Here is a 26,944-nt window from a genome sequence, read left to right as displayed (position 1 = left end):
TTGATAGTTTAACAGTTGTTACCATAATTGATTGACTATGCGAAAAAGTTAGTGAACAAGACTAATTGCGATTACTCTGAATAGAGGTAAGTAAATTAGAATCGCAAGATTCTGTGTCCAATGCAGAAATCAATAATACATGTTACAGAAATATTGATTTTAATACTGCAAATTCCGGGGGGATGTTACACAAAACACTCAAACAAGGGTGAATTCTGGAATCAACCGCCGCTTCGTCTAACCACCCATGTCGTGGACAGGTGTTGCACTTACGGTTGATTTCTTTTAACGTCAAAAAATAATAATTTTGTTTGGAATTAGCACGACCCGGCGATCAAATTCTTTTTGACAGATACGGTAAGATGGAGTAAGGTTAATTGAAAATTGAGGTGGGTAGAATGGGGGTATCTCTGATCTCTCCACCTCATGCGAAGCACACCCGATTCAATTTAGAATCGCGCTCGGAGCACAGGGCACGTCGGAGTAGATCCCATCCGAAAGTAGAAGACAGGTATTCAGATCTTGGACCTCATATTTTGCATTATTTCCCATAATCGAGTAATTGATTAATCTCGTTCTTTGAAATCCAAGTTTTAGGTTCATTATCAGAATCTGGGCACGCTGTTTAGTGTTTACTGTCATTGTACTTGGTATTAGGCCAGTCGGTTTTGCTTGAATGTTCACCGATTGATACAGCATAATCACTTAATCACATAATGTGATTAGATATCCATTTGTTATTCTGTCTATTACGATCTGTGCTTGTTGCTGATATGACATTGTCGATCGGCGTGTGGATTCTGTGTGAACAAGTCTCGATTTGATATGAAGTTTTGAATATGTATCTGATTTTGTGGAATTCTACAACAATTTTCATGTATACGATATTGGTTGTAATAATCTTGCATATGAGGCACTGGACGACGAAAACAGCGGTCTGCGATTCAGTGACAAATTGTATCCGCAAAACCTCAAATGGCTTTCCACCACTGCCATCAAGCCCCGAGAGCCAGTTGGTCTCAGCACACGTGTCGTGCCTGAGGATCGCCATGCCGGTCGACCAGCTGCCGAAGATCGACTAGCAGCTCCGTGCAGTCACAGCGCATGGTGGACAAATACTTTGCGATGAGGGCCAGCAGTGATTTTCAAGTCATGGATGAGAAAGAACTGGACTTGTTCATGGTTAGACTCAAAAACTTCAAACTGTTTCCTCTTGTAAGATTAAAATAAATTATAACAAGTTAAGCCTTCCATTTTGGCAGTAATAAAAGACACCTCTACAGAAAGCATGATAAGCATTGCTGTAATTGGTAAGTGTTCAAAAACATAGAAGTTGGAAGCATTGATGTAATCACAGGTATTGCAGAAGCATGTCGTAGAGGACTGTACAATTTCCTAAACTTACATGGATACCGAACGCTCATGCATTTTACTAAACGTACAAAAGTGATCCAACTATATGAAAGAAATCTGAGCCAACCATATATCAGAGTTAACGATGTGGTATATCAATCAATCAATGCATATATTATAGCCACAGTTTATGAAATATCTACTCTAAAGCCTAATATTAGTTGATGGGATGAAAATAAAACATGAATGAAAACTAAATGATTGAAGCTTGAATGTAGAAGAAGGACAAAAAACATAATTAAGCCCTCCATAATTTCGTGGCATGATTAATACAAAATTAATTGACAAAGTACTGACATGAATGAATACTTAACTAGCAGAGAAGAGTTTGAAAGGATTGGTTCCTACCAATTTCAGACTCCACAAAAGTTTCTCAGATGAGAGTTCTAAGGATCTACATAAATCAAAACACCAAACATACCAAGCGAGCCCAATATTCAAGACAAAATTTATCAATTGACATTTGGACGAGTTCAACCAAGATCTCAGACACAGAAGAAATCTATGATTGATACAAGCCACAATCAAATGATCACATATTATCAATGCCCTGACCATAAACATCAAAATTCAAACTCCCGAGCAATTTCAGCTTTAGAGCCAAACACCCACTAGTAATTAAACTCAGATTAATAGAAGTAACATTAGAGTCAGAAAACAAACTTGTTCCCAATTTCAGTTACTACTCTAAATTAACTCTAGAATTAGAAAAAGGTAAGTAAACTCATATCAACAGAAATTAATTCATATGATTCAAAAACCAAACTGTATTCAAGTTCCAATAGCTCTACGACCATCAGTCCACATCTATAGAAAGCACTGTAAACAAGGCTTTCACTAAAGAATGTTCAAGCAGGAGTTGGAGAAAGATTTTACAACAGATTGGCTCAAGTAATAGATCTTAGATTTCATGGTAAACACTTGAAAAGACTGCGAGATAAAAAAGCAGTAACCTGTTTACAGTGCACGATAATTTTGTTAAGAGGAATGATCTGATATTCCCACTAAAGCAGCTAATACTATTGAGACCTATTTTCCCACTACGAATTCTACTCTAAGTTATACTAAAAACTATGTGAATTCTACTTCATATTGGGACCATTATGAACTCTGGCAACTCAATATATCCCAGCAGACAAGTAAAACTAGGGTTATATAGGCACCGTATCCAATGTAGTGGTTCATTGACAGGCAAGGTCATTCCTTTTGCTCCCATGACATACAGAACACACTACATAGAGCAATACAACCTACAAAATAACACACTCTATGAACCTTGAAACAACTATGAATTACCACAAGTCCCACTACATATCTCAGAAGACAAGTAAGACATTCACTGTAGTGTTTCATTTATCTCTTTACAAAAATCACTAGGGAAAGTTTTCCATTGAATTCTCAAATGGAGAGCCAAAAGTATAAGCACAAAGTGATGGCGGGGTAAAGGTTTGAGCTTTTTGATTGGTTTAGTTGGAAGAGGGTATTGAATTTGGAATAGGAAGGACGGCCATAGATGGAGGAGGATTTGGGGGTTTTAGTGGCTGTGTCTGGAATGGAGTGAGATGAGTGAGTGCAACCTTATCTTTCGATCCCCAGTTCTGAATATCATCATGTGTTTCGCACGAGATCCACTGGGCGGTAACGGAAATTGTTTTACCGCCGTTACTGTTCATAGCTCACCGTCAGTTCTGGTCAAGGAGACAAAGGTGGTTAGACGAAGCGATGGTTGATTCTAGCCGAACCCCTCAAACAGATAGCATACGTGCTTTGTTACAGTAGCAGTACTTGCCGATTAAAGAATACAATGTTCAAAAGCTTCGGTCAGAAGCTTGAAGAGTTGAATTTTTTTTCAATCCCTCTTCGAAAAACCATGTGTCAATGTCCAGGTCTTCCTTACCTGTTATATTTTGAATTGATGTTCTCTGTGTATGTTCTCCTTAGATGTTTTACATATGTTAGTATTTAACAGAGAAGCTGCAGCTAAAGGAAACAGAGATGGCATCTATATTGGATACTGAAATTTGGGCATCACAGTTAACTTAGTACATGATCCAGAAAGTGGTAGGAAGGTTTGGATGATATGGATGTATGGAAGTTTAGTGCAAGGCCATGGTTTGTTGTGGGTGATATGAATGAAACTATGAGTCCGAGTGAAAAGGAAGGAGGGGCTGCTTGGAATCCGAGCAGACATCAGTATTTGGAGGAGTTCTTGAACTCGAATGATCTAACGGATATTGGGTACTAGGGCCAGAAATTTACCTGGGTTAGAAAAGAAAATGGCGTGGTGGTACTTCAAGAGCGGTTGGATTGTGCTCTGATCAGTATGGATTGGCCACTTCTTTGGCCAGATACTTCTCTAATTCATCTCCTACGATTAGGATCAGACCATAACCCTCTACTTCTCTGCTGCATTGGAGAAAAAGTTTGTCCTCTTGGGCCGATGAGCAGAAGGTCGTGAGAAATGATGGGCCAGTCAAAGTCTGGAATAAGAATCTGGGTCGTTGCTGTGCAAAACTTAAGGAGTGGAGCAGGAAGAGTTTTCAGTGAACTAACAGTGAGTTGATAAAGGAATGCCTATTGGAACTTGATGACCTCTAATGCAATCAACCATTAACCAGTGCAGACAAGCAGAATGAGGTGAGCTCTAAATTGAACGAATTATGGGTTAATGAGGAGAAATATTGGCACCAGCGATTAGATCAAGGGATTCTAACTCCCGATTCTTTCATCTTACCACTCTCTAGCGCCGCCAAAGGAACAGGATATTGAGGATCAAGAACTCCGACGCAACTGGCTATTGGGGGAGGCTATGATTAGGAGGGAGTTTGAAACCCAATTCTAGTGTCTTTTCACCAGTTCGGGCTTGAGGGATTGGGGTCAAGCACTGAGTGGAGTTAAGAGGGGTATTACAGCTGAGATGAACTCTACTCTCCTTGCTCCTATGACTGGATAAGGTGAAATGTTCCATTGATCAACTGGGGGTTCTGAAGACACCAGGGCCCAATGGGTTTCCGGGTTTATTCTATCAAAAATACTAGAGGATTGTCAATGATGTAGTTTTCAAGTCTACTACTGATTCCTAAAGGGTAGGGTTGATCTCCAGTCTTTGAATGTGACAAACATCGTCTTGATTCCAAAGGTGGAGAATCCTAAAACTACTTCCCAATTTAGACCCATCAGCCCATGCAATAATTCATATAAGATTCTCTCCAAGTTTCTTGCCAATCGCTTACAGGTGGTATTGCCAACCCTCATCTCCCCAAACTAGAATGCTTTTGTTCCGGACAGGCAGATATAAGACAACCTCTTACTTGCCCATGAATCATATCACTATTTGAAGTCTAAGAATGAGGGAGGTAAGCGTGAGTTAGGACTCAAGCTTGATATGAATAAGGCCTATGATAGGGTTGAATGGGATTTTCTAGAAGGGGTTCTTCTTCGATTTAGGTTTGATAGGAGATGGGTTGATCTTATCATGTCTTGCGTTTCTAATGTTTCATTTTCTATAGTTCTAAATGGCAGGCCAGGGAAGATCCACTATCTCCTTATTTATTCATGTTGGTTAGTGAAGTCCTATCTTTGAGGATTACACATGCCGTTAAGGAGAAGTTTGTGGTGGGAATGAGAATTTGTAGGGGCAATCCTATTATTTCTCATATGTTCTTTGCAGATGGTCCTCTACATTGGGAAATATAATGCAGCTCTCTCTGATTTTCAAAGAATATTGCCTTGCATCTGGTCAAGAGATTAATGGGTCTAAATCAAGTGTTTACTTTTCTCCCATACCCCTAAGCAAATGGCCTACCTTTTCTGTGAGCTACTTGGCTTTATGGAAGTACAAGATCCTGGGACCTATCTTGGACTTCCCACTATTTGGGGGAGGTAAAAAAAGACTGCCCTAAATTACATCTCTGATAAAGTGAAGTGCAAGATGAGGGGTGGAAGGAAAAATCTCTTTCCTTAGCGGGTAAAGAGGTTCTCATTAAGTCTGTGGATATGTTTATGCATGTTTATCCTATGACATGTTTCAAACTACCTAAAGGATTTTGTGATAGTTTAAACTTTATGATTAGAAACTTTTGGTAGGGCAGTACTGAGAAAGGTAACAAGATTCACTGGAAGGCATGGAACCATTTGGGGAAGGCCAAATGTGATGGGGGAATATGTTTCAAGGACCTCCACCATTTTAATATGGCTCTATTAGCAAATCAATGTTGGAGACTCATGACTGAGCCATCTTCACTTTGGCCTAAAGTTCTTAAAGCTCGTTACTTCCCTAAGTGTGGATTTATGCAAGCTGTCAAAGGTAAAAGACCTTCTTGGAGTTGGACTAGTCTACTTGAAGCAAGAAATGCTCTTATGATGGATATCAATTGGTTAATTGGCAGTGGTAAGTTAGTTAGCTTCTGGAATGATCAATGGCTTCCTCCTCCGGCCAAATGTCCTATACAGACCGTGTCTACTGTTGTTGCCCCTCAGAGCAGTACGATTAACTCTATGATGAATTGCGAGAACAGAACTTAGAATCTATCTAGTGTTGCTAGTGTTTTACAACCTGAGATGATGCATATCATCTCTAATACTAGATTTGGTCAAACTAGTGATGAGGACAAGCTAGTTTGGTAAAGATGGAGTTTATTCAGTCAAAGCAGGGTACTATTGGCACCATAACAGAAATGCTTTTGTAGAGACTTTGAATCCGGGTCCCTCCCACAAATAGATAAGAAAGTGTGGAAGTTTATGTGGCATCTGAACTCTACCCCCAGAGTTAGACATTTCATCTGGAAGGTTATGAACAACATATGGCCTAATTTTAAGAACCTATTCCACCGGAAACTTGCTATATCTCCACTATGCCCTATATGTCAGTGCGAGGAGGAAACATTTACTCACATACTACTACTTTGCCCTTGGACTCAAGCTGTTTGGTTTGGAGACTTTATTGGTTTACGAATCAATAAATAAGCCATATCTACATTTGATCAATGGTTCATCAACTGCTACAATGCTATTCCTAGTTCCAGAAATAAACAAGAAGTCATTACCTTAGTTTGCTACTTGCTATGGTTGATCTGGAAGTCAAGATGCAGCTTTGTGTATAGTGGAACACCAATATCCCCAGCTTATGTCATCTCCACTGCAACCAACCAGGTCAGGGAATTTCTGGTTGCTCAGGTGGTTACTCCTCAGGTTCATGCTCTTGCATCGGAGCCTCAGATTGAGAAGTGGTCTCCTCCTGCCACTTCTGTCTTCAAAGTTAACTGTGACGCCTCATGGAAGCCACCTGACTCCGCCGGATTGGGAGTTGTGATTTGTAATGATCGGAGAGATTGTGTAGCTGGGCTATCCAAGCCAATGCAGATTAGGGATGCTGATTCGGCTGAAGCTATGGCCTTGTTGGAGGCATTTCCCTTGCTGGGTCGTTGTGATTGACAAGTGTAGTCCTGGAATCAGATTCAAAGCTTACATTCTCGGATCTGAAGAGTAAAACATGTTCTAACTGGAATGCATTCCATATTTACAGTCAGATTCAAAAAGAATTCACTGGATTTGACTCTCACCTGGAATTGGATTCCTAGAAAAGCCAATGGTGCAGCGCATGTTGCTGGTCGGCTTCACCTTCGGAGCGAGGGTCCTCTTACTTGGACATCACAATCTCCTCTGTCTCTTTTTTTTGTCCTGCGCAACGACGGCCTCACGGGCCCTCCTCCGCCAGAATTTGCATTTTACATTTCTTAGCTATGTATTGCATGATGATTGATTCTCTGTGTTCTAGATCGGTTTGAGTTAGTGGAGAGCATTGACTTTTCACTTTTGGGTTGTATGCTGGCCATTGCTCACTTTGGGCTTGTTCCTAATGAATTATTCATTTCCAAAACAAAAAAAAGGTACAAGCTCCACTTGATATCCATAATATAGCATTCTTCATATCAATAGAAATATTGTTAACTAAGTAGCACAGACACGGACACGATTCGATACGTAGACACGGCATGTAGAATTTTTTTGGACACGGACACGTTAATTAAATATTATTTTAATATATATATATTTATTAAAAAAATTAATTTATAAATTTGAAAGTATTTAGAATTTTTAGATATATATTAGTATATATATGTCAAAATGTGCATTAAATTAATGAAAACATAACTTGTTAGAATGACTAATGACTTGATAAGTACCTTGGATAACCAAGGTTCAAATCCCACCACAAACATTCTTATTTTTATCACGAATTTCTCTCCTTATATATATATATATATTAAAGTGTGTATAGATATAACAAAAATTGAATCTGTTGGAATGACTGAGGAGTTATTGAGTGCCTTGGATGCCCAAATTTCGATTCTCACCATAAGCATTTTCACTTTTATTATGAGGTAGTACGTGTCCGAGCCGTGTCCAAAGTCAGTCCGTGCTTCATAAATTGTTACCCTTTCATTAGATGTAAACAAAGCAGGACTGATTTTTTTATCTTCCTCTTTCTAGCAATACAATGAGGGAGCTAAAATTTGCACTCCTTGGCTACCCCTTCAGCTCCACATTGTTACCCTTATTAAATTCCTATGAAACAGAGCAGGAGAAAAGGTACATATGCCCCCGATGCCAACAATAACCTGCACCACAAAGATTGTGAAGCAAGTACTCTGCCCAGCCGCTCTATTTCACACAACAAATTTCTTGGTCCATTTCTTCGTCATCAGAGAACCAATCCAGTACTCAGAGCACCAAAGCTTGCATGCATGTGCTGAAGTTTTGACTGAAATGTTCCTAATCTTTCTAGGTATCTCTAATTACCAAGTTCTTGACTACTTGTCATGATTTTATACATCTCCCTCACCGGAATTTACTCCCCATGTTTAGTATGTATTACCGAATTGAAATTCTGCAATACATAGTTACATATGTATGTTTATCCTTATGTAACTATGTATTCAGAATTTCCCTCAAATATTTACATAAGGATAAACAGTCTTTGAGTAACACATGACAATATATTGTCAAATAATAAGGAATTATAGAAAATTAGTCCAAAGGCTAAGAGGAATTACTTGTTAGAAGAGCTTCAATATATAGTTCTATTCCAAGTACTAGTAGCATATGGGGTTCCTCTTCATACTTGGATTAGGTTCCCGACTCTTATAAATTCATCGATCTCCTTGATCTTGAAATCGTAAATTAGATATAGACGGGCTGATTAATCTTCGGAAGTCAATCTAATCTCTCATTAAACAAGAATCAAATCATGCAAAACAGTTTCAGCGTCCGAGTAGGCAAGACCTTCGACTCTCTACCTGGTTCATGGACCCTTGAAGATGAGAAAATCGACGGTTGGGAATGTAACAGAGACAAGGACAGCCCTGAACACGAATCTGAGCTCAACCAACAACACGACACTATTTCAACGGATGACTTCGGTAACGAGCTAAAGAATGACCTCCTCGACTTGTTTGACGACGAGTATTTAGTAAAGGAAGAAGAGGAACAGCTACATGGTCAATCTGCTGAGTCTGTTTCTAACCCTAAGACTAAGCCAGATGATTATGATGACGAGCAGTGGGAAATTAAAACCTCAATTGGATTAGACCTCACACTCGAGTACGAGGACGAGGAAGATGGATATGACAGATTTGCTGTTGGATTGAAAGGCTCTATAGATCCATCTGATCTCTATGAGTACGACGATGACAGTCATGAGACGGACATTGATGAGGTCCCCAACATGCTCAATGGTTTTTCTGAAGACTCACTTGAATATGGCATAAAAACGCTTTTGAAGAGGATGAGCATTGATGACGATTTAATCTCATCTACAAGAGAAAAACGTGTTCGATTTCACCACGAAGGGGACCATGAAGTATCAAAAGATCATCGATCTGCAGCAGTTCCAGATTACATACGTAATCCATCAAGATATACACATTATACGTTTGATTCATCTAATGACATGGATGATATATCTAACAATCAAGCCTTTTTGAACTTCCGTATGCAACTATTAAGATTGATGAAGTCAGATACTGTAGAAGCCGGAGATGATACTTCTGTTGGTGATTCAGAACCGTTAGCATTGGTACTAAGAAAGAAATCAACTGGTGCTAGTAAAGAACTTGCTCCTGCAAGAATCAGACCAATTGCTTTTCTAGACAGTACGTAATGATTGTGAAATGGAGGAAGAAGAACCGGTGACAGGATCGAACTGCGGAATAGCCCGCGTGCCGAGAACTAGCCGCCGGCAGCTTCGTAAAAACACCAGCTTAGAGTTGGATGAGTAGCATCTATCATTGTTACGTAGAATTTTGCATGCTAATTTCTAGCTTCTTGTTTAGCGTTTAATAACATATTTTTCTAGGACCAATCTTGTTTAGCGTTTATGCATGCTAATTTAGTGTTTATTTTGTTGAACAACGTATTCGCAAATCTAAGTAATTAAGGGACTCATATTCACTTTTGATTTTTGAACTAATTAATTTGTTTTCAAGATCGCAGACTAGTTTAATAAATAGACATGTGAATTAGCGAATAGTCCTTTTACTTTGAGTATCTCTCAACGTATATGTAGGACAGGCAAAATGGGGGCTAGGTATATATGTGATCTACAAGCATGCATAATGCATGCAGATCGACTGCTACATTATGCATGCAGACCAGCTGCACATCAACAACAACAAGAAGCTAGCTGTTTACGCTGTAATAATCCATCGTATGTCTACGGTCTACCTCTACTAGCTGCATATTAACTCATTTCCCAACCTCTTATCGGCTATCGTCGACAGATAACATATTTTGACATATTCAAATTATAATTAAATTATATGATATGAGTACAAAACCAAATATCATATGTATAGCAACCGATCGTTACTTTAGTGAATGAGATTAACTTACCATCATCATGAACAACAATACCGTGATCCATTGTGCCTTAATCCAAAGTCGCAAGGTGTTAGGCAATGTCTTCTGTTAATCACTACTCTCTGCTTTCTCAATGAACAGAAACTTACGCAAATAACTCGTAGTGATAAAAGAGACGTTTACCATCTATATATAGAAAATCTTTAACCCTTAAGAGTCCTTCCATTAAAGACATCTTGTAAGTTAAGTCATCTTATTTAGATTCCTGATTCAATACTGATTTGTAATCTTGCTTCTAGACTTAAATTATGATTCCTTACCATAATGATATAATACGAACTAGATTTGATACTATCTTTGTTTCCATGTAGAAATAGATTATGACATTAAACATGATAATCATATAATATGTGATATGTCCAAAATTGATCTAACAATCTCCCACTTGGACAATCACTTCCGGTTTATGAAAATCAAGTCCCTTTAATGTCAGAAACTATACTACCTACTGTAGTGCGCGTCAGAAACAATTGAATCAAAAATCCCATCACAACATGGTCACCTTGCAGTTACTTATGCAAAACAAGAAACAAGTTACACTTTAACAAAAATGCAGAGTTTCTTTGCTACAACATAAGCTCCTGCAAAATACATATGTCCAAATCCTCAATATTGAGATATATATATAATGTGTATTAACAAGTATAGAATACATATATATCAAGTCCTACCGTATGTTCGAAAACCATAACTTCAAGCAATAAACTGGACACCAATGACTTTATAACTTGCTTGAACCATATCATCATGTTAAACATGATTAAAGTCATCTGATATGCAAGTATATATACAACTGTAACTTATTTGTATAAGTTTTCAGAAACTAATGTAAAGCTACAGCATGACATAACAATTCTGAAATATCTCAAGACTTTATTTAAAACAAAAAAAACTCTTATCACAAGGGTAATTAAAATAAGAACTCGAAACTTGTAAATTTTTAGTTTGCTCCTACTGGACTTAGCTCCCACTGACCTCAAGCATCTAAGTTAGGCAAAATGCCTATGCTCTCTATGTGTTTCTTGAACACTTTAACTGGTAATGCTTTTGTGAAAGGATCAGCTAGTTGTGAGTTTGTATCTATGCTTAGAACCGCTAACTCACCCCTTTTAACCCTCTCCCTAACACTGTAATACTTTAAATCTATATGCTTGGAATTACTAGATCTCTTATTGTTCTTGCAGAAGTACACAGCTGCCTCATTGTCACAAAAAACTTCCAATTTGTCTTCCACAATGTGACTGAGTACTTGAGTCTGCTGTAGAAAATTTCTTATCCATACCCCTTCACACACTGCTTCATATACTGCTATGTACTCAGCTTGCATGGTTGAGGTTGTGATCAATGTCTGCTTCATGGTTTTCCAAGCAATAGCTCCTCCTACTAGCATGTACACGTATCCACAAGTGGACTTATTTGAATCAGGGTAATTCCCTGCAAAATCAGAATCTGAAATAACCTTCAAATCCCTGACTTGTCTGTAAACTAGCATGTGATTCTTTGTCTTCTGTAGATACCTTAACACCTTTTTCCCTGCAACCCAGTGTTCATAATCTGGATTAGATTGAAACCTTAATAACATCCCAACTGCAAAAGCTAAGTCAGGTCTTGTGCAAACTTGAGCATACATGAGGCTTCCAACTAATCTTGCATAAGGCTTTGACTTCATGTTCTCCTTCTCAGTTTCAGTTTGTGGCTGTTGACCTTTTGTGAGCTTGTCAACTTTAGACATTGGAACTTCTCCTCCAGATCACTGTTCCATACTAAATCTCTTCAGAATTTTAGAAATGTAATTTTCTTGGGACAATCCCAACAGTTTCTGTGCTCTATCTCTTTTAATCTCAATCCCTAGTACATATGATGCTTAACCTAGATCTTTCATGTCAAAATTCTTTGACATAAAGCTTTTGGTATCTTTTAGCAGTTTTAGATTGCTGCTAGCCAAAAGTATATCATCAACATATAGTAATAATAAAATAAATTGATCTCCAACTGTTTTTAAATAAACACACTCATCAACTAGATTTTCAGTGAAGCCAAAAGAGGAAATCACTGAGTCAAATATCTTGTACCACTTTCTGGAAGCTTGCTTGAGTCCATAAATTGATTTCTTTAGCTTGCAGACTAAATTCTCATTCACTGCTTCAATAAATCCTTCTGGTTGTTTCATGTAGATCACTTCATCAAGCTCTCCATTTAAGAAGGATGTCTTGACATCCATCTGGTGCAGCTCCATATCATAGTGTGCAACTAATGCCATGATGATCCTAAAAGAATCTTTACAAGAAACTGGAGAAAAAGTCTCAGTGTAGTCTATGCATTCTTTCTGCGTAAAATCCTTTTGCAACTAACCTTGCCTTGTGTCTTTCAATGTTTCTTGTTGCATCTTTCTTGGTTTTGTAAACCCACTTGCAGCCAATTGCTTTTTGTCTTGGATCAGCTTCAACTAATTCCTAATCTCCATTTTTCCCCATTGACTCAATTTCAGATTTCATAGCTTCTTGCCACTTCTCTGACTCAACACATTCTGTAGCTTGAACAAAATTTGTTGGATCATTGTCTTCTGCAAAATCTTCTACTACGACTTCCTCAGTTAGATAACTGACAATGTAAGGACAATCCCCCCCCCCCCAAATTTTGCTTTTCTAGCTCTTTCGGATCTTCTAAACATAGGATTTTGAGGAGGAGCTGGAATTTGATTATTTTGAGGTTGTGGAATTAGATTAGGTTCTGCTAGAGGTGCAACTGCAGCAATGAGAAGATTCTGAACAACTATATTGTTTTCTGGATTGTCAATATGCATTCCTTGATCAATTTCATGATCATCTGCATCTTGATTTTCCCTAATGATGTCATCTGCTAATTCATTATCATTATCAAAAGGTAATGTATTTGCTAAATCCTCATCCATCACAAGTTCTTCAAAGTCTGAGGATAAATCCTCATAAATTGTATTGTGAATTTTCTCATTTATGAATTTTACTTGATGAGTTTCAAAAATTCTGGGTGGGTGTTTAGCAGAATATAGCTTGTAACCTTTAGATTTATTTGGATAACCTATGAAATAGCAGCTAACAGACTTTTCATCAAGCTTGCTCATTTTTGGATTATAAATCCGAGCTTCTGCTTGACAACCCCATACATGACAATGAAAAAAAAAGACTTGGTTTTCTACCACACCATAATTCAAAAGAAGTTTTCTCTATGGCTTTACTTGGTATTCTGTTGCAAGTATAATTTACAGTTTTTAAAGCCTCTCCCCATAAGAATTTTGGCAACCCAGTAGTACACATCATACACCTAACCATATAGGGGTGGCACTTAAGACCGAAAAACCGAAAACCGAACCGAAAAAACCGGACCGAAACCGAAAAAAACCGAACCGAACACAAACCGAACCGAACACACGAAAAACCGAACCGAACCGAATTAATCGGTTTGGTTTCAGTTTGGGCACATAAGAAACCGAACCGAACCGAAAAACCGAATTATTTATAAAATAATGTCGTTTTACGTTTATCTTACCGAATATTTGTTTTGATTAATGTGATTTTAGGTTTATATTATATGTTTCTCTTTTGTAGTGTTATATATGTATATATAATCATCTATGTTTATATGTATGCTCATATATGTATGTTTCAAATAAGTTTGCTAAAACAAACACACACATATATATACAAGCGGATGTGTAATTACTAAATCCGCCTCAATATGAAACAACTATATGAAGGAAACTTCTCAAGATCGATCGACACCAGTCGATATGATTGATATGTATATATAGTCACCTTGTCAAAATTTCATCCAATTCGGACCTCGTTTAACCGTCGGAATTTTCGGTAAACCGAAAACAACACTAATATACCCTAAGAGAGGACCCATTACCAAGATACGAATGAGAAAAGTTGTTTACATATTTGAAGTCAGATAATTTTTGTCATCGATCGTGCGTGGTCGAAACAAGGAAACTCATTTGGCAAAGTCCCGGTCAATGGGGGTTTTATTATGTGAAAACGCATGTTTTTTTGGTTGACCGTTGGTACGGACGGTCAAACCATGTTCAAAACGGATGAAATTTTTACGGGTTCCCTAAATATATATACCGATCACATCTACTGGTGTCGATTGACCATATTTCAAACTGGAGTTGTTGATCGCTGAAGTGTTCACTAATGTACCATAACCTTTATAGTAGGGTTATAATAAAACTATCACATTATGAAGCGACTATATGAAGGAAACTTATCGGAATTGATCGACATCATCCGATGTGATCAGTATATATATTTAGTGACCATTTTAAAATTTCATCCAATTCGGACCTCGTTTGACCGTCGGAATTTCCGGTAAACCGAAAACAACACTAATATACCCTAAGGGAGGACCCATTACCAAGATGCGAATGATAAAAGTTGTTTACATATTTGAAGTCACATAATTTTTGTCATCGATCGTGCGTGGTCGAAACAAGGAAACTCAGTTGGCAAAGCCCCGGTCAATGGGGTTTTATTATGTGAAAACGCCTCTTTTTTTGGTTAATCGTTAGTATGGACGATCAAACTATGTTCAAAACGGACGAAATTTTTACGGGTTCCCTAAATATATATACCGATCACATCTACTGGTGTCGATCGACCATATTTCAAACTGGAGTTGTCGATCGCCGAAGTGTCCACTAATGTACCATAACCTTTTATATTAAGGTTATAATAAAACTATCACATTATGAAGCGACTATATGAAGGAAACTTATTGGAATTAATCGACACCATCCGATGTGATCAGTATATATATTTAGTGACCATTTTAAAATTTCATCCAATTCGGACCTCGTTTGACCGTCGGAATTTCCGGTAAACCAAAAACAACACTAATATACCCTAAGGGAGGACCCATTACCAATATGCAAATGAGAAAAGTTGTTTACATATTTGAAGTCACATAATTTTTGTCATCGATCGTGCGTGGTCGAAACAAGGAAACTCATTTGGCAAAGCCCCGGTCAATGGGGTTTTATTATGTGAAAACGCCTCTTTTTTGGTTAATCGTTAGTATGGACGATCAAACTATGTTCAAAATGGATGAAATTTTTACATGGTCCCTAAATATATATGTTGATTACATCTATTGGTGTCGATCGACAATATTTTGAAACTAGAATTTTTTTAAAATCAAAAAATAAAATTTTTTTTTTAAAAAAAAAAAAAAACCGAAAAAAACCGAACCGAACCGAACCGTTCGGTTCGGTTTTCAGTTTGCAATATTGAAAAACCGAATAGTAAACCGAACCGAACCGAACCGAAGTTAAATTTCAGTTTGGTTTACGGTTTGACCCCAAAACCGAACCGTTTAAACCGAATGCCACCCCTATAACCATATTTAGAAGGGTTCTATTCTTTCTCTCTGCAACACCATTTTGTTGGGGATTATTGGGTGTTGTATATTGAGCTTTAATTCTATGCTATTGCAGATACAAGGCAAAATGACCCTTTTGTTGACATTTTTCTGTATATTTTCCATAAAATTCCCCACCTCTATCTGATCTTACTGTTTTGATCTTTCTCTATAGTTGATTCTCTACCTCAGCCTTAAAGATTTGAAAAGCTTTAAGTGCCTATGATTTTTCTAAGAGTAGAGATATCTAGAGAAATCATCAATGAATGTAATGAAATACACGTTTCTACATATAGTTTGGTGTTTAAATGGACCACAAATATCAATGTGTATGAGTTCCAACAACTCTTTACTTCTTACTGCAGTCTTTTTTCGTTTGTTTGTCATCTTACCCTTAAAACATTCAATACAATCATGAAGGTCTGAAAAGTCTAACTCGTTTAAAATGTTGTTCCTTACTAATAGTTTCAGTCTCTCTTTGGATACATGGCCTAATCTTCTATGCCATAAATATGCAGATCTTTCATTGTTCCTGGTTCTCTTAACACGAGTTAAGGTGCTAGTACTTTTAGTGTTATTTGTTTCAACAAAAGAAATATCTTGTTGAGATATTGAACAATTTAACTTAATATGATCATCCAATATCATACCAGAACTAATTTGCTATTTATTTCGAAAAATAAGAATTCATTTATTTTCAATCAAAAAGCTACATCCAGCTTTAACCAATTGAGAAACTGAAACTAAATTCCTTCTCATGGAAGGTACATAATAAACGTTATTCAAAACTAGAAATTTTCCAGATCCTAAATCAAGCCTAAGACATCCTGCAGCTTTTACTGCCACCTTCATCCCGTTTCCAACACGCAAGCTAACATCCTCACTTCTTGGAGTCATGGTCTTTTTGAACGCCTGTAAGAAATTAGTTATGTGAATAGGTGACCCGGAATCAATTCACCAAGATTGTGGATTGATATTAATAAGATTAACTTCTAAAGAAAAAACTGTATTAGAAATAATCTTACCCTTTTTAGCTAGCCAAGCATTATAGCCAGTACAATCTTTTTTCATGTGACCTACTTTCTTACAAAAGTAGCACTTGAATTTGAATGGTTTGTTATCCTTTGGCCATGTGGTTGCTGATGTCTTAGAGATGATCTTGTTAGGCTCAAGCTTGTTCTGTGGATGTGACTTCTTTTTCTTAGGCTTTTCAAGCAGGTAAATAGTTGGGGTTTGTTTCTTAATCCTCTCCTCCTCATCAGAACAGATGGCTATTAGTTCATCTAGAGTCCAGTTTTCCTTTTGAGCATTATAGCTAGTCTTGAGATGGTCAAAACTGCTTGGGAGTGTGTCCAGTGCATGATGCACTGGCAATGTGTCTTGTACTCCCACCATCATCTCTTTAAGCCTATTGTTGATATTAATCAACTTTAATAAATGCTCCCTAACTCCTCCAGTTCCTGAGTATTGCAGGCTATAATATTCCTTGTTTAGCCTAGCTATCTCAGCTTTCTCACTCTCCTTGAACTTAGCTGACACGGCCTCCAGAAAATCAGTAGCAAATTCCGGCTCAGCCACATATCCTCTAATGCTTTTAGACATAGACTGCCTAATAACATTCTTAGCCATCATGTTTGAATGCATCCACTTCTTATAGTTAGCTTTTACTGTAGTTTTATCATCTTCTGCTGGAATTTCTGGTCTATCCTCTTGAAAACAATAGCCGATCTTGTCATTCATGGTGATATAGGTTTCTACAAAATCCTTCCAAGCTCTAAAGTTTGACCCAGTAAGCATTAAAACACTGTTGAAGGTGAGGTAGGTGCTACCTAAAGAACAAAAGAAAATTTTGTGAGTTCTTAGCTTTCAGTGTTTTCTGTTTTGTCATACAATGCCAATCAAGACAAGCATAAAACAAAAACACCATAAAACAACACAGTCATATACTTGCATGTAATTCAATCCATAACTTTAATCAACACTAAGCAATACTTTTGAGCAATTACTTAACATTATGTAATTTTTTTCAATAAGCCACACAAGATAAAAACATGTTATCCAAAGAATCAAATCAACATCTTTAGACAGAAGATCTAATTCCAAGTATCTGAATTTATTTTCATCAAATATGCTTACTGTTGTCTGTATTCTAAAATCATATTTTAACCACTTCTTTGGAAGAATAAAACATGAATTTAAAAACACAAAACACAACTTTTCAGTTTGTTATCTTGAAAATTTCCTGCAGATATCAAAGAATAATGCTTTGTGCAATATGTTCAATTATACCAACAGGAAACCACAAACCAATTTTGAGCTTACAACTTTGTTTTCTACCCAGATAATCTTTATAAGAAAACTAAGCTCTGTGTCATGTAAACCTTTTACAATGTATAAAATTGGGAGATTTTAAACTTCTGTATACATTGTCCATCAATTACAATACACACATAGAATGCAATCATTCAATTCATTCAATTCAACCTTAGAGTATATATTTGTATAGAAAATTAAATTTCCCAGCCATACAAGAACCACACGTCAACCACAATTCAAGTCTCTAAGCTACTCTTATATGCACGCTGGGTGTGCTCTAGGTTTCTTATTTATATTCATATACATATATATATATATATATACTTCATATAATCTGCCTAAATTGAAATCAGAAAACCTTTAAGAAAAACCTGTTTTGCTTTTTCCCCAAATTTGCTGCAGTTTTTGTAGCGGAAGCATAGAACAAAATGTTTTTTGTTTTTTTTAATAAGCAGCAATTCCCTTTGATCTTCTTATCCGTAGCAATTTGGGTTATGAATCCCGTAAGAGACGTAAAGGTTTCAATCTCTTTCGATCCAGTCGTCTTCCCATATCCAGAAGCTTAACGTTGTGAAAAACACAACGGCTAAAATTTTTTCTGGGTTGTTGTTCTTGAGTTCGGATTTGGTTGAGACCGGATTCGCGTGTTTGCAACCGGTTCGACCCGTAAAGCAAAAATCCTCAATAGTAACGCTCGCGACTAGCAGTAACGCTCGCGACCCTTCGTAACGCTCGCGATCCTCAGTGACGCTCGCGATCATCAAGTACATGATTTTTTTTATTAAAATCTAAAAATGATTTTTAGCTATGCAAAACTGAAAATTTTTGTGCTCATAATCGCTATGATACCATATGTAAATTAAATTACATGATATGAGTACAAAACCAAAGATCATATGCATAACAACCAATCGTTACTTTAGTGAATGAGACTAACTTACCATCATCATGAACAACAATACCGTGATCCATTGTGCCTTAATCCGAAGTCGCAAGGTTTTAGGCAAGGTCTTCTGTTAGTCACTACTCTCTGCTTTCTCAATGGACAGAAATTGATAGAGCGTTTTGTTAGAACGTCTATAAAATACCTTGAAAGACATCATCGTTAGTATAGAATAAGCAGGGATCGTTCAGTCCAGGGAATCAAAAGGGCCTCAACACTTATCATGTTATTGGGGGATTTGATTTGGATTCTAAAACTACAACTTAAACTAAATCCTAAATTACCTATATACAATTGATCAACCATTCATCACATAACCAAAACACGAATTCTACTCAAGAAACATGTATAACACGTATAGAACAACATATAAGTAGCAAGTATTTTCGATTCTTTTTAGTCCATTTCAATTCCAATTCTAATTAGAGTCCGAAGCGGTTCATCTAATCGTTAAGACTTCTTAATTATTTAGAATCAACGAAGCGTTCAATCCTAAACATATGCTAAAAAGAGTTCAACATAACGAAACGTTCTAATTAAACAACAAAGTAGCACATAAGCACAATAAGTCGAATTGGAGACATGTAAGCAAGCATGGCGTCACTCATCTTGATTAAGCATGAAAATTCCTAGAACTATCACAACCCTAAACAAGTATCAATAATTGAAACATGAAGCGCATATTCAATCAATGAACACTTTGGTGAATTAAATCGCAACCCTAGGAGAACCATGGCCTTGGCTTCCTCAAGCATTGATTTAGATGTACGAATTCAAGGAATTAATTGAAATAAAACCTAAATTAATTTCGAAAATCCTACTGCCCATAGATGCTACACACGGCATAAACACATATTCAAGAGTTCATACAATTAAAACATAAAACCAAAGAAGTCTGAATTTATGTTCTTCATATATGGAACCGAAAACAACATTCAAGAATTCATACAATAAATTCGAAAATTGCAGAAAACCTAAATAAAAATTACAAGCCATAGATGAATCACACATTAGAAACCTTCTAGGATGAAGCAAGGATGAATTCGAATTGGAAGAGGAGGAAGATGAGCACGGTTTTGTGGTGATGGATGAAGGTTTTTGGCTTGAATTTCCTGGATGTATTTGGGCAGCAATTCGGCTGTGTTTGTGAGAGAATGGTGATGCATTTTATGAAGGGAGGCCGTGCCTTATATAGAGGAAGGAGGAAGAGAGGGGCTGCTAGGGTTTTTGATGGGCTGATCCTCTATTTCTTTTTTTTCTTTTTTTTTCCTTCTTTTCTTCTTCTTTCCTTTTAATTGCCGGATGTACCTTCCCTCATTTGAGGCTGCATACTTCTTCCTTTTCATCACATTCAGAAACTAAATTACTTCTTTCCTTTTTCTCCTTTTGTTTCCTTCTTCTCCTCTTTCTTTCCTTAATTTCCAAGCCATTATCTCTCATTTAATTCTGAAATAAAGAAAGAAAATAATAAATATAAATCACAAATGTTACAGAAATGTCGAATAATAAAAATCATAACCCAACTAGGTTTTTTAGTTCGACAAGGAATACTACTCTATAATACTCTCGACAATTTATGCGTTTTACACCAATTTTAGCACCAAAATGCAACTAACGCCACCCTAGACTCCTAACTCGACTCAATGACTCAATACTACAATAATAAGGGCTAGTAAAGTACAAATGGAGGTAAAAACATGTTAAGAACGTCGCACAAAGTGCTCCTATCAGAAACTTACGCAAATAACTCGTAGTGATAACATGGACGTTTACCATATATATATAGAGAATCTTTAACCCTTAAGAGTCATTCCATTAAAGACATCTTGTAAGTTAAGTCATCTTATTTAGATTCCTGATTCAATACTGATTTGTAGTCTTGCTTCTAGACTTAAATTAGGATTCCTTACCATAATGATATAATACACGAAATCATTAAGAACTATATTTGATACTATCTTTGTTTCCATGTAGAAATAGATTATGATATTAAACATGATAATCATATAATATGTGATATGTCTAAAATTAATCTAACAAGTCGTAATATGCATCATGCATCCTGTTACTCTTTTTTTTACAAGAATACGCACTGTTACATATTCGGTAGTTAATTAATTTGTTTTAACTATAGTAGCCTTCTCTCAGGCGCATACACACACACGGGGAAGGCAACTGGGATTTATCTTCTGCCTTGAGAGAGTGATGTGCTTTTGATCGATTCAGTAGCATTATTCAGTGTGTGCTTAGTGATTGGTGATATTTTTGCTTTCTTAAGTATGATTTCTGTGATAGAGTTTCGATCAGCTTTGTGATATTTGTCAAAATTTTAGTCGGACCACTGCACAGTTCAGACTAATCCTTTTGTTGTTTTCTGTGACTTGGCTTCAATCAATGAAACTTGACTGGTTTTCAAAAGAATTAATTTTTCTTTAGAAAAGAAAAAAAGAAAAAATTAGTGCCTTCAAAATCTCCAAACGTCGCATTGGTTGTCCCCCAATTAACGTCTAAGTTTTTAACCGCCTTTGCATATATATATTTTCCCGAACACTTGATTGTATTACATTTCCTAAAATACTTGCTTCTAACCGCTGCTTCTTCCTCATCTGTTTCTTCTCCCTGGCCATCTCCATCTCTCTATCTGCAAACCAACAACAGAGTTACCATTAAACTATATCAATTTCTGTACACACTCATCAACAACGTACTAAATCCGTTGATCTCTAACCGAGAAAGTATCCCTTCAGAAGGTATATAGATCATCCCATATTCAAAATTTTCTATTTAAGTTCTCTTAGTGAGAGTAATTTCTTACGTAATATATATATATATATATATATATATATATATATATATATCTGTGAAATTCAAGTCTTTGTTGCCGTCAGTATATAGAACATGATCAGGCCTTGGTATATAGCCTCTTTTTCATAGTTTATTAGAAATTAATGTATTTGAGAAGTGCATGAAGAAAAAGTTTTTTTTTTATATCAAATAAGAATCACTAAAAATTCTATATGCCTTTCAGGACTAATTCTTCTGTTATCTTTCTTCAGTGAGATTTATTTATGGCTGTTTCATGGTGCAAAGATTCTCCAATATTCAATAAGATTCGTGGATGTATCCTGCTTGTTGTGATAGTAGCGACTCTTGCAACAGCCATCGGATTTACTCTTTGGTTCATAGGAAGCTATGTGGACTCGAAGTCCGGTCCGCAGACACAACCTCTTGTGCTGCGTTTAGATGTTTTTTCTTTATCGAATTTTGAGGTTTCCAATTCATCGTTATCTGCCGAATGGGATGCCAAAATGACATTTGGGAACCAAAATAGTGGCCTAACTGTTACAATATACCCTTTTGAGACTTTCGTGTATTACAAAGAAAGTGAAGACGCTCTATCATGTGCTTCAGTGGATGCAATGCATATTCCTCCGCGAAAACAGAAGACGGTGCAGATCAAATTTGATTCAACAGGCTGTGAAGGGAACCAGCCATTTATCGAGGATCGTGTGCTGAAGGAGCTAAGTGAAGATCATCGAAAGAGTGGTTACTTGAATTTCAGTTTGAAGATGCGTATAGATGCTTCGTATACCATGAGGGAGCTCTTGGGAATGGGAACACAAGTGACTATAAATCCTAATTGTACGGATTTGAAGATCGAGATTGCGCAGCCGCAAGGTGAGGGAGAGATCATTGGGGGAAGAAAGTGCACTGTTCCATTGCCTAATTGATCTTGTATTGTTGATGTACATGTTTATAATGTTTGAACCTTGTTATATATCCTTTATATATACTTTTAAATATCATGTTGGAATTTAAGGAAGGCATTGATCTAGACATGATCGATTCCAGTTAAAAACTTACCTTTAGATTAGGGCTCGTCAACGGACCGGGCTGGGCTTTATAAACATTTTCTTTAAATAGCGGGCCGAGCTTTTACAAAAAGTCTAAAATCCAAACCCGCCTATATAAAGCGGGCCTTGAGGGCTTTTACCTAAATAGCACGGACACGGTTGTTTGGTCGATTGCTTTCTTCTTATGTTCTTCTTCTTCTTCTTCTTTAATCTCCGGTGGGTCTCACGGTTCTTATTGTTGTGGAAAGAATCGGGTACATATCAAAGGGTTTTTTACCTCTGTGATTGGGTATAGCTATAGTATGAAGGTTTGATCTTGGGTGGCGGCGGTGGTTATGGTGCTGAGAATGAAACGATGGCACGAGGGTTATGGGAAATGAAGGGTTAGTGGACATTCTTGATTTGTATTCATCACGTGCCTTTAGGTCAAGTTGTGTCCTATTTCAAAGGAAAACAACTTTGAATTCCAACTACCTTGTAACTTTGATCTAGTAAATTCAAAAACTATTATATGAACACAAGTTTTAAGGTTCTTTCTTTTGATTAATAATTATATTGATTGTATATTAATTAAGTGTAATACAATTTTTTTATTATACATATAAATATTAAAATTAATATTTTATTAACGTGTCTATTACGTGTCAGTGTCTAATTTTTTTTTCATTTCACGAGTCCACGTGTCGAATCGTGTCCAATTCGGACACTCGTGTCCGTGTACGTGCTACATAGGCTTTTACAAACCGGGCCGAATAGCCCATCATGAATTCGAACGGGTCGGACTTTGTTTATAAATATATTTATGATCATACTAATTTATTTATTTTTGGGTTTGGAACCCGGAAAGTCCGGGAGGCTCATCCCCACGCCTAAATGAGTTCATTGAAATAAAAAATGCAAAATACAAACTATAGGTAATGAGACCATGAGGGCACCATATAAGCCAATATCAGTTCAAAGTCATTCCTAATTACTACATAGATGTTTGAACAAAATATTTTAACAAGTTTCCAATTACATACTAGTACTACTAAGAAGTCATCTATTTATGCATGCTTGATGCTTCCATGATATATTAGAGAAGTGTTTATGTGTGTATTGAAATGAAAGAAAGGTCAAGATTATATAGGAGTGGAAGATTGTAACTCATAAAGATAATAATAACATCATAGTGTTACAAACAAATTAATAATTTATAACTACTATAACCCCCATATATATTATGAACATGATATATATATATAATATTTAGTAATTCATTAGTTTGTAATACTCACTGAATGCTTTGAAATTGAAACGTATGTTCAACTTCAAAATTTAAAATTACTCAATATAATATTGTATTTTAAAATTCAACAAAGATTTTAATAAATTTAGATGCATGTTAATATGCTATACATGTAAGGTACCAAACATCCTTAATCGATATATTAGATCTATCTTATTGCATATTCTATATATATCGTGTGCTTAATTTATATATATATATATATATATATATATATATATATGTTGTGTACCTAATTGGCATCACACACAAGATTATTCTCTTTTTGAGAAAAAAAAATATTGTAATCACTGCAAATATGTATGTATTCTAAATGTGCATAAGTTTCATTCGTCACTACTTTGAAATTTATATTCTTATTTTTTCTTTTTTACTCTTTTAAGTACGGAAAATTTACTTGATTAATAGAGATATGTACTGATATTTATTATTGCAGTATTATTTGTATATATAAATATTTATTATTCAGCATATTGACATAATATATGATGATATTATTTGTATATAACTATATATATCATATATTTATGGGCTTTCATGGGCCGGGCTCGGCGGGCTTTTACGAGCCAGGCTCGATGGGCTTTTGGCGGGCTGGGTTTTTCACCCAAAAACCAAGTTCGGTCTCTATCCACGGACCGGACCTATAACAGACTTTTATGCGGGCTGGGCCAGGCTTTAGGCCCATCGGGCTTGCAGTCCTTTATCGGCACACTTGATCTACGGGTTTAATGATGAGGCTTAAGTCATCTACTATAAATTTTCCATTGGCTCCATTCATAGATGAGGTGTGTGGATAACGAAAAAGGGTGTATGAATAATACTATCATAAAGTTATATCCAACATAAATGGTCATATAAACCTTGACCTATTTGAGACAGAACTTAAATTTCATATCATTTTCTAAAAAACATAACATTAATAATTTTATAATCCCATTGTATAACCCTTTCTGCTACTCAAAGATAGAAAAAATAATAAATAGGAGACTCCTTTAGCTTCCGACCTCTTCACCTTCTATCAGCCGATCGACGAATGGTGAAACTAGTCTCCATGTACTCGATCCCATGATCAATGTCCATCGACATCTTCGGGTTCTCTTTAACTATCGTATATTTCTTCTCCTCCGGATCATATACGAGTAAGCCGCCCAACCTAGCTATCAAAATCTTGCCGTTCTCAAAAATATTCAGCGTCCAAAACCCGTACCACTGAGGAAGACTCTCGAATGAAATTTCTGCAAAATTGGTCCAAGACTCCTCAATCCCATACTCGGTCATCTCCCAAATTGTGAGTTTAGTCTCTCCATATTGCAACAGCTAACAAAGATAGAGTCTCTAGAAGTCCAAACATGAGTCAATATATCATGGTTTACAAGACAGGGTAAAGACACCCTATGAAGCATGGATACGTCATAATTGGGGTATGTCCGTATCTTACCCGTGTCGGATACGGGTATGGTCTTGATACGCCATATACACGTATCCATGGATGAAAAAAGTATCCTAACTATGTAGTTCAAAGTCAACTCAGCAGATACGGTCCGGATACGATTTGGATATGTTTAAGGATACAATTGTCATTTTATAGTTGATAAAACCTAATTGCTTCAGCCTTTTTGTTGCTTCGAAGAGAGAGTTGATACCGAGAGTTGATCCGGCTTCACTCCATAAAGAAATCCCTTCCCTCGCATATCTTCGATTCTGAGCAAAACCCCATATTCTCTCTCTCTTCTCGTCACCTGAAAAAGGTACAACTCTAGTACATGTTATGTACTATAGGACAGATAGGAACATGTTTGTTATGTACTTGTAGGACACATCAGAACATGTTTGTTACCAGAAAATCATTTTTACTGTTTGTTATGTTCATGTAGGACAAATCGAAACTTGTTCAGGATATCGGGCTTTGCGATCTAGTGCCTGTATACTGATCTGGCTTCACTTCATCTGCAATCATCGAACGAGTACTTTATAAGACCCTCATTGAATAATCTGACAGTTGTTCGGGTACTACTCTAAGTCAATTTTACTTGCCAAGTTTAAATTGAATTAACTGTGATTGGAATCGAAATGAGGACGTGAATGAAAAAGCAAAGATTTTGAGATTGTTGAATTCACTCTTTATTGAGACGTTTATTTTACTTTTTGAAACTTTCTTGTTCATCTATGAACTTGCTCTACAAAATTATTCCTTAATGCTTTTTCTCCATTTCGAGGTTTATATAATATTATTTGTCTTCAAAGCTTTCTTATTCTAGCCATTGTTTACTTATATGGAGGCTTGTTAGGCTATGTTGGCACATGTTAGCATTTCACATAGCATTTCAAGAATTCAAGCATCTGGTTCTATTTAGCTTTCTTTGCAGCTTGCACAAACATCAATTTCAATTTACAATGAAGTCCTGCTTTGCTGAAATTATAGTTGATTTCTAGTTATGTTTCTGGTAGGATATACGATTCGGGCATTCTGAATAGAATTGTGACAACTTGGAGGGTCATAGTTCATAGACATGTATTGATTGTACCATCAACATTAGGGTATGCTACATCTTTACAAGTTTAAGCAACAGGGTAACTAATCTGATATACTAGCAAGCCACTACTAATTCAGTTAAATCAAAATTAATTACGTGTTAGCTTGTTGAGAGTTCATAGCTAGTCTCTTACTCACTTTGACACCTAAGTCTCTAAACCTCTAACCAGTAGTATAATCAATTTAGTAGCAAATTTGTGTAGCATATTAGTGTATCCATCTTGAGCTACAGAAATGAGTTTCCTTTGATTGAGTGGATAGCTACTAGCTAGGATATTTGT

At 36.4% G+C, this 26,944-nt stretch overlaps 3 protein-coding genes across 3 annotated transcripts; 2 read left to right on the top strand and 1 right to left on the bottom strand.

The window, feature by feature from the left end:
• Positions 1-8,662: 8,662 nt before the first annotated feature.
• On the top strand, positions 8,663-9,574 carry LOC126796904 (uncharacterized). Its single transcript, XM_050523615.1, has one exon. It carries the CDS (start codon positions 8,663-8,665, stop codon positions 9,572-9,574), a length of 912 nt encoding a protein of 303 aa, XP_050379572.1.
• A 1,734-nt stretch (positions 9,575-11,308) lies between these two features.
• LOC126796903 (secreted RxLR effector protein 161-like) lies at positions 11,309-12,064 on the bottom strand. Its single transcript, XM_050523614.1, has one exon. The coding sequence runs from the start codon at positions 12,062-12,064 to the stop codon at positions 11,309-11,311; it is 756 nt and encodes a 251-aa protein (XP_050379571.1).
• A 9,992-nt stretch (positions 12,065-22,056) lies between these two features.
• LOC126796902 (uncharacterized) lies at positions 22,057-22,719 on the top strand. Its single transcript, XM_050523613.1, has one exon. The coding sequence runs from the start codon at positions 22,057-22,059 to the stop codon at positions 22,717-22,719; it is 663 nt and encodes a 220-aa protein (XP_050379570.1).
• The last annotated feature ends 4,225 nt before the right edge of the window (positions 22,720-26,944 follow it).

The sequence above is a fragment of the Argentina anserina genome, chromosome 6 (genome assembly GCF_933775445.1).
Source record: "Argentina anserina chromosome 6, drPotAnse1.1, whole genome shotgun sequence".
NCBI classification, from domain to species: domain Eukaryota; kingdom Viridiplantae; phylum Streptophyta; class Magnoliopsida; order Rosales; family Rosaceae; genus Argentina; species Argentina anserina.
Note: the sequence above shows the minus strand (reverse complement) of the source record. Positions and strands in the feature narration are given on the sequence as shown.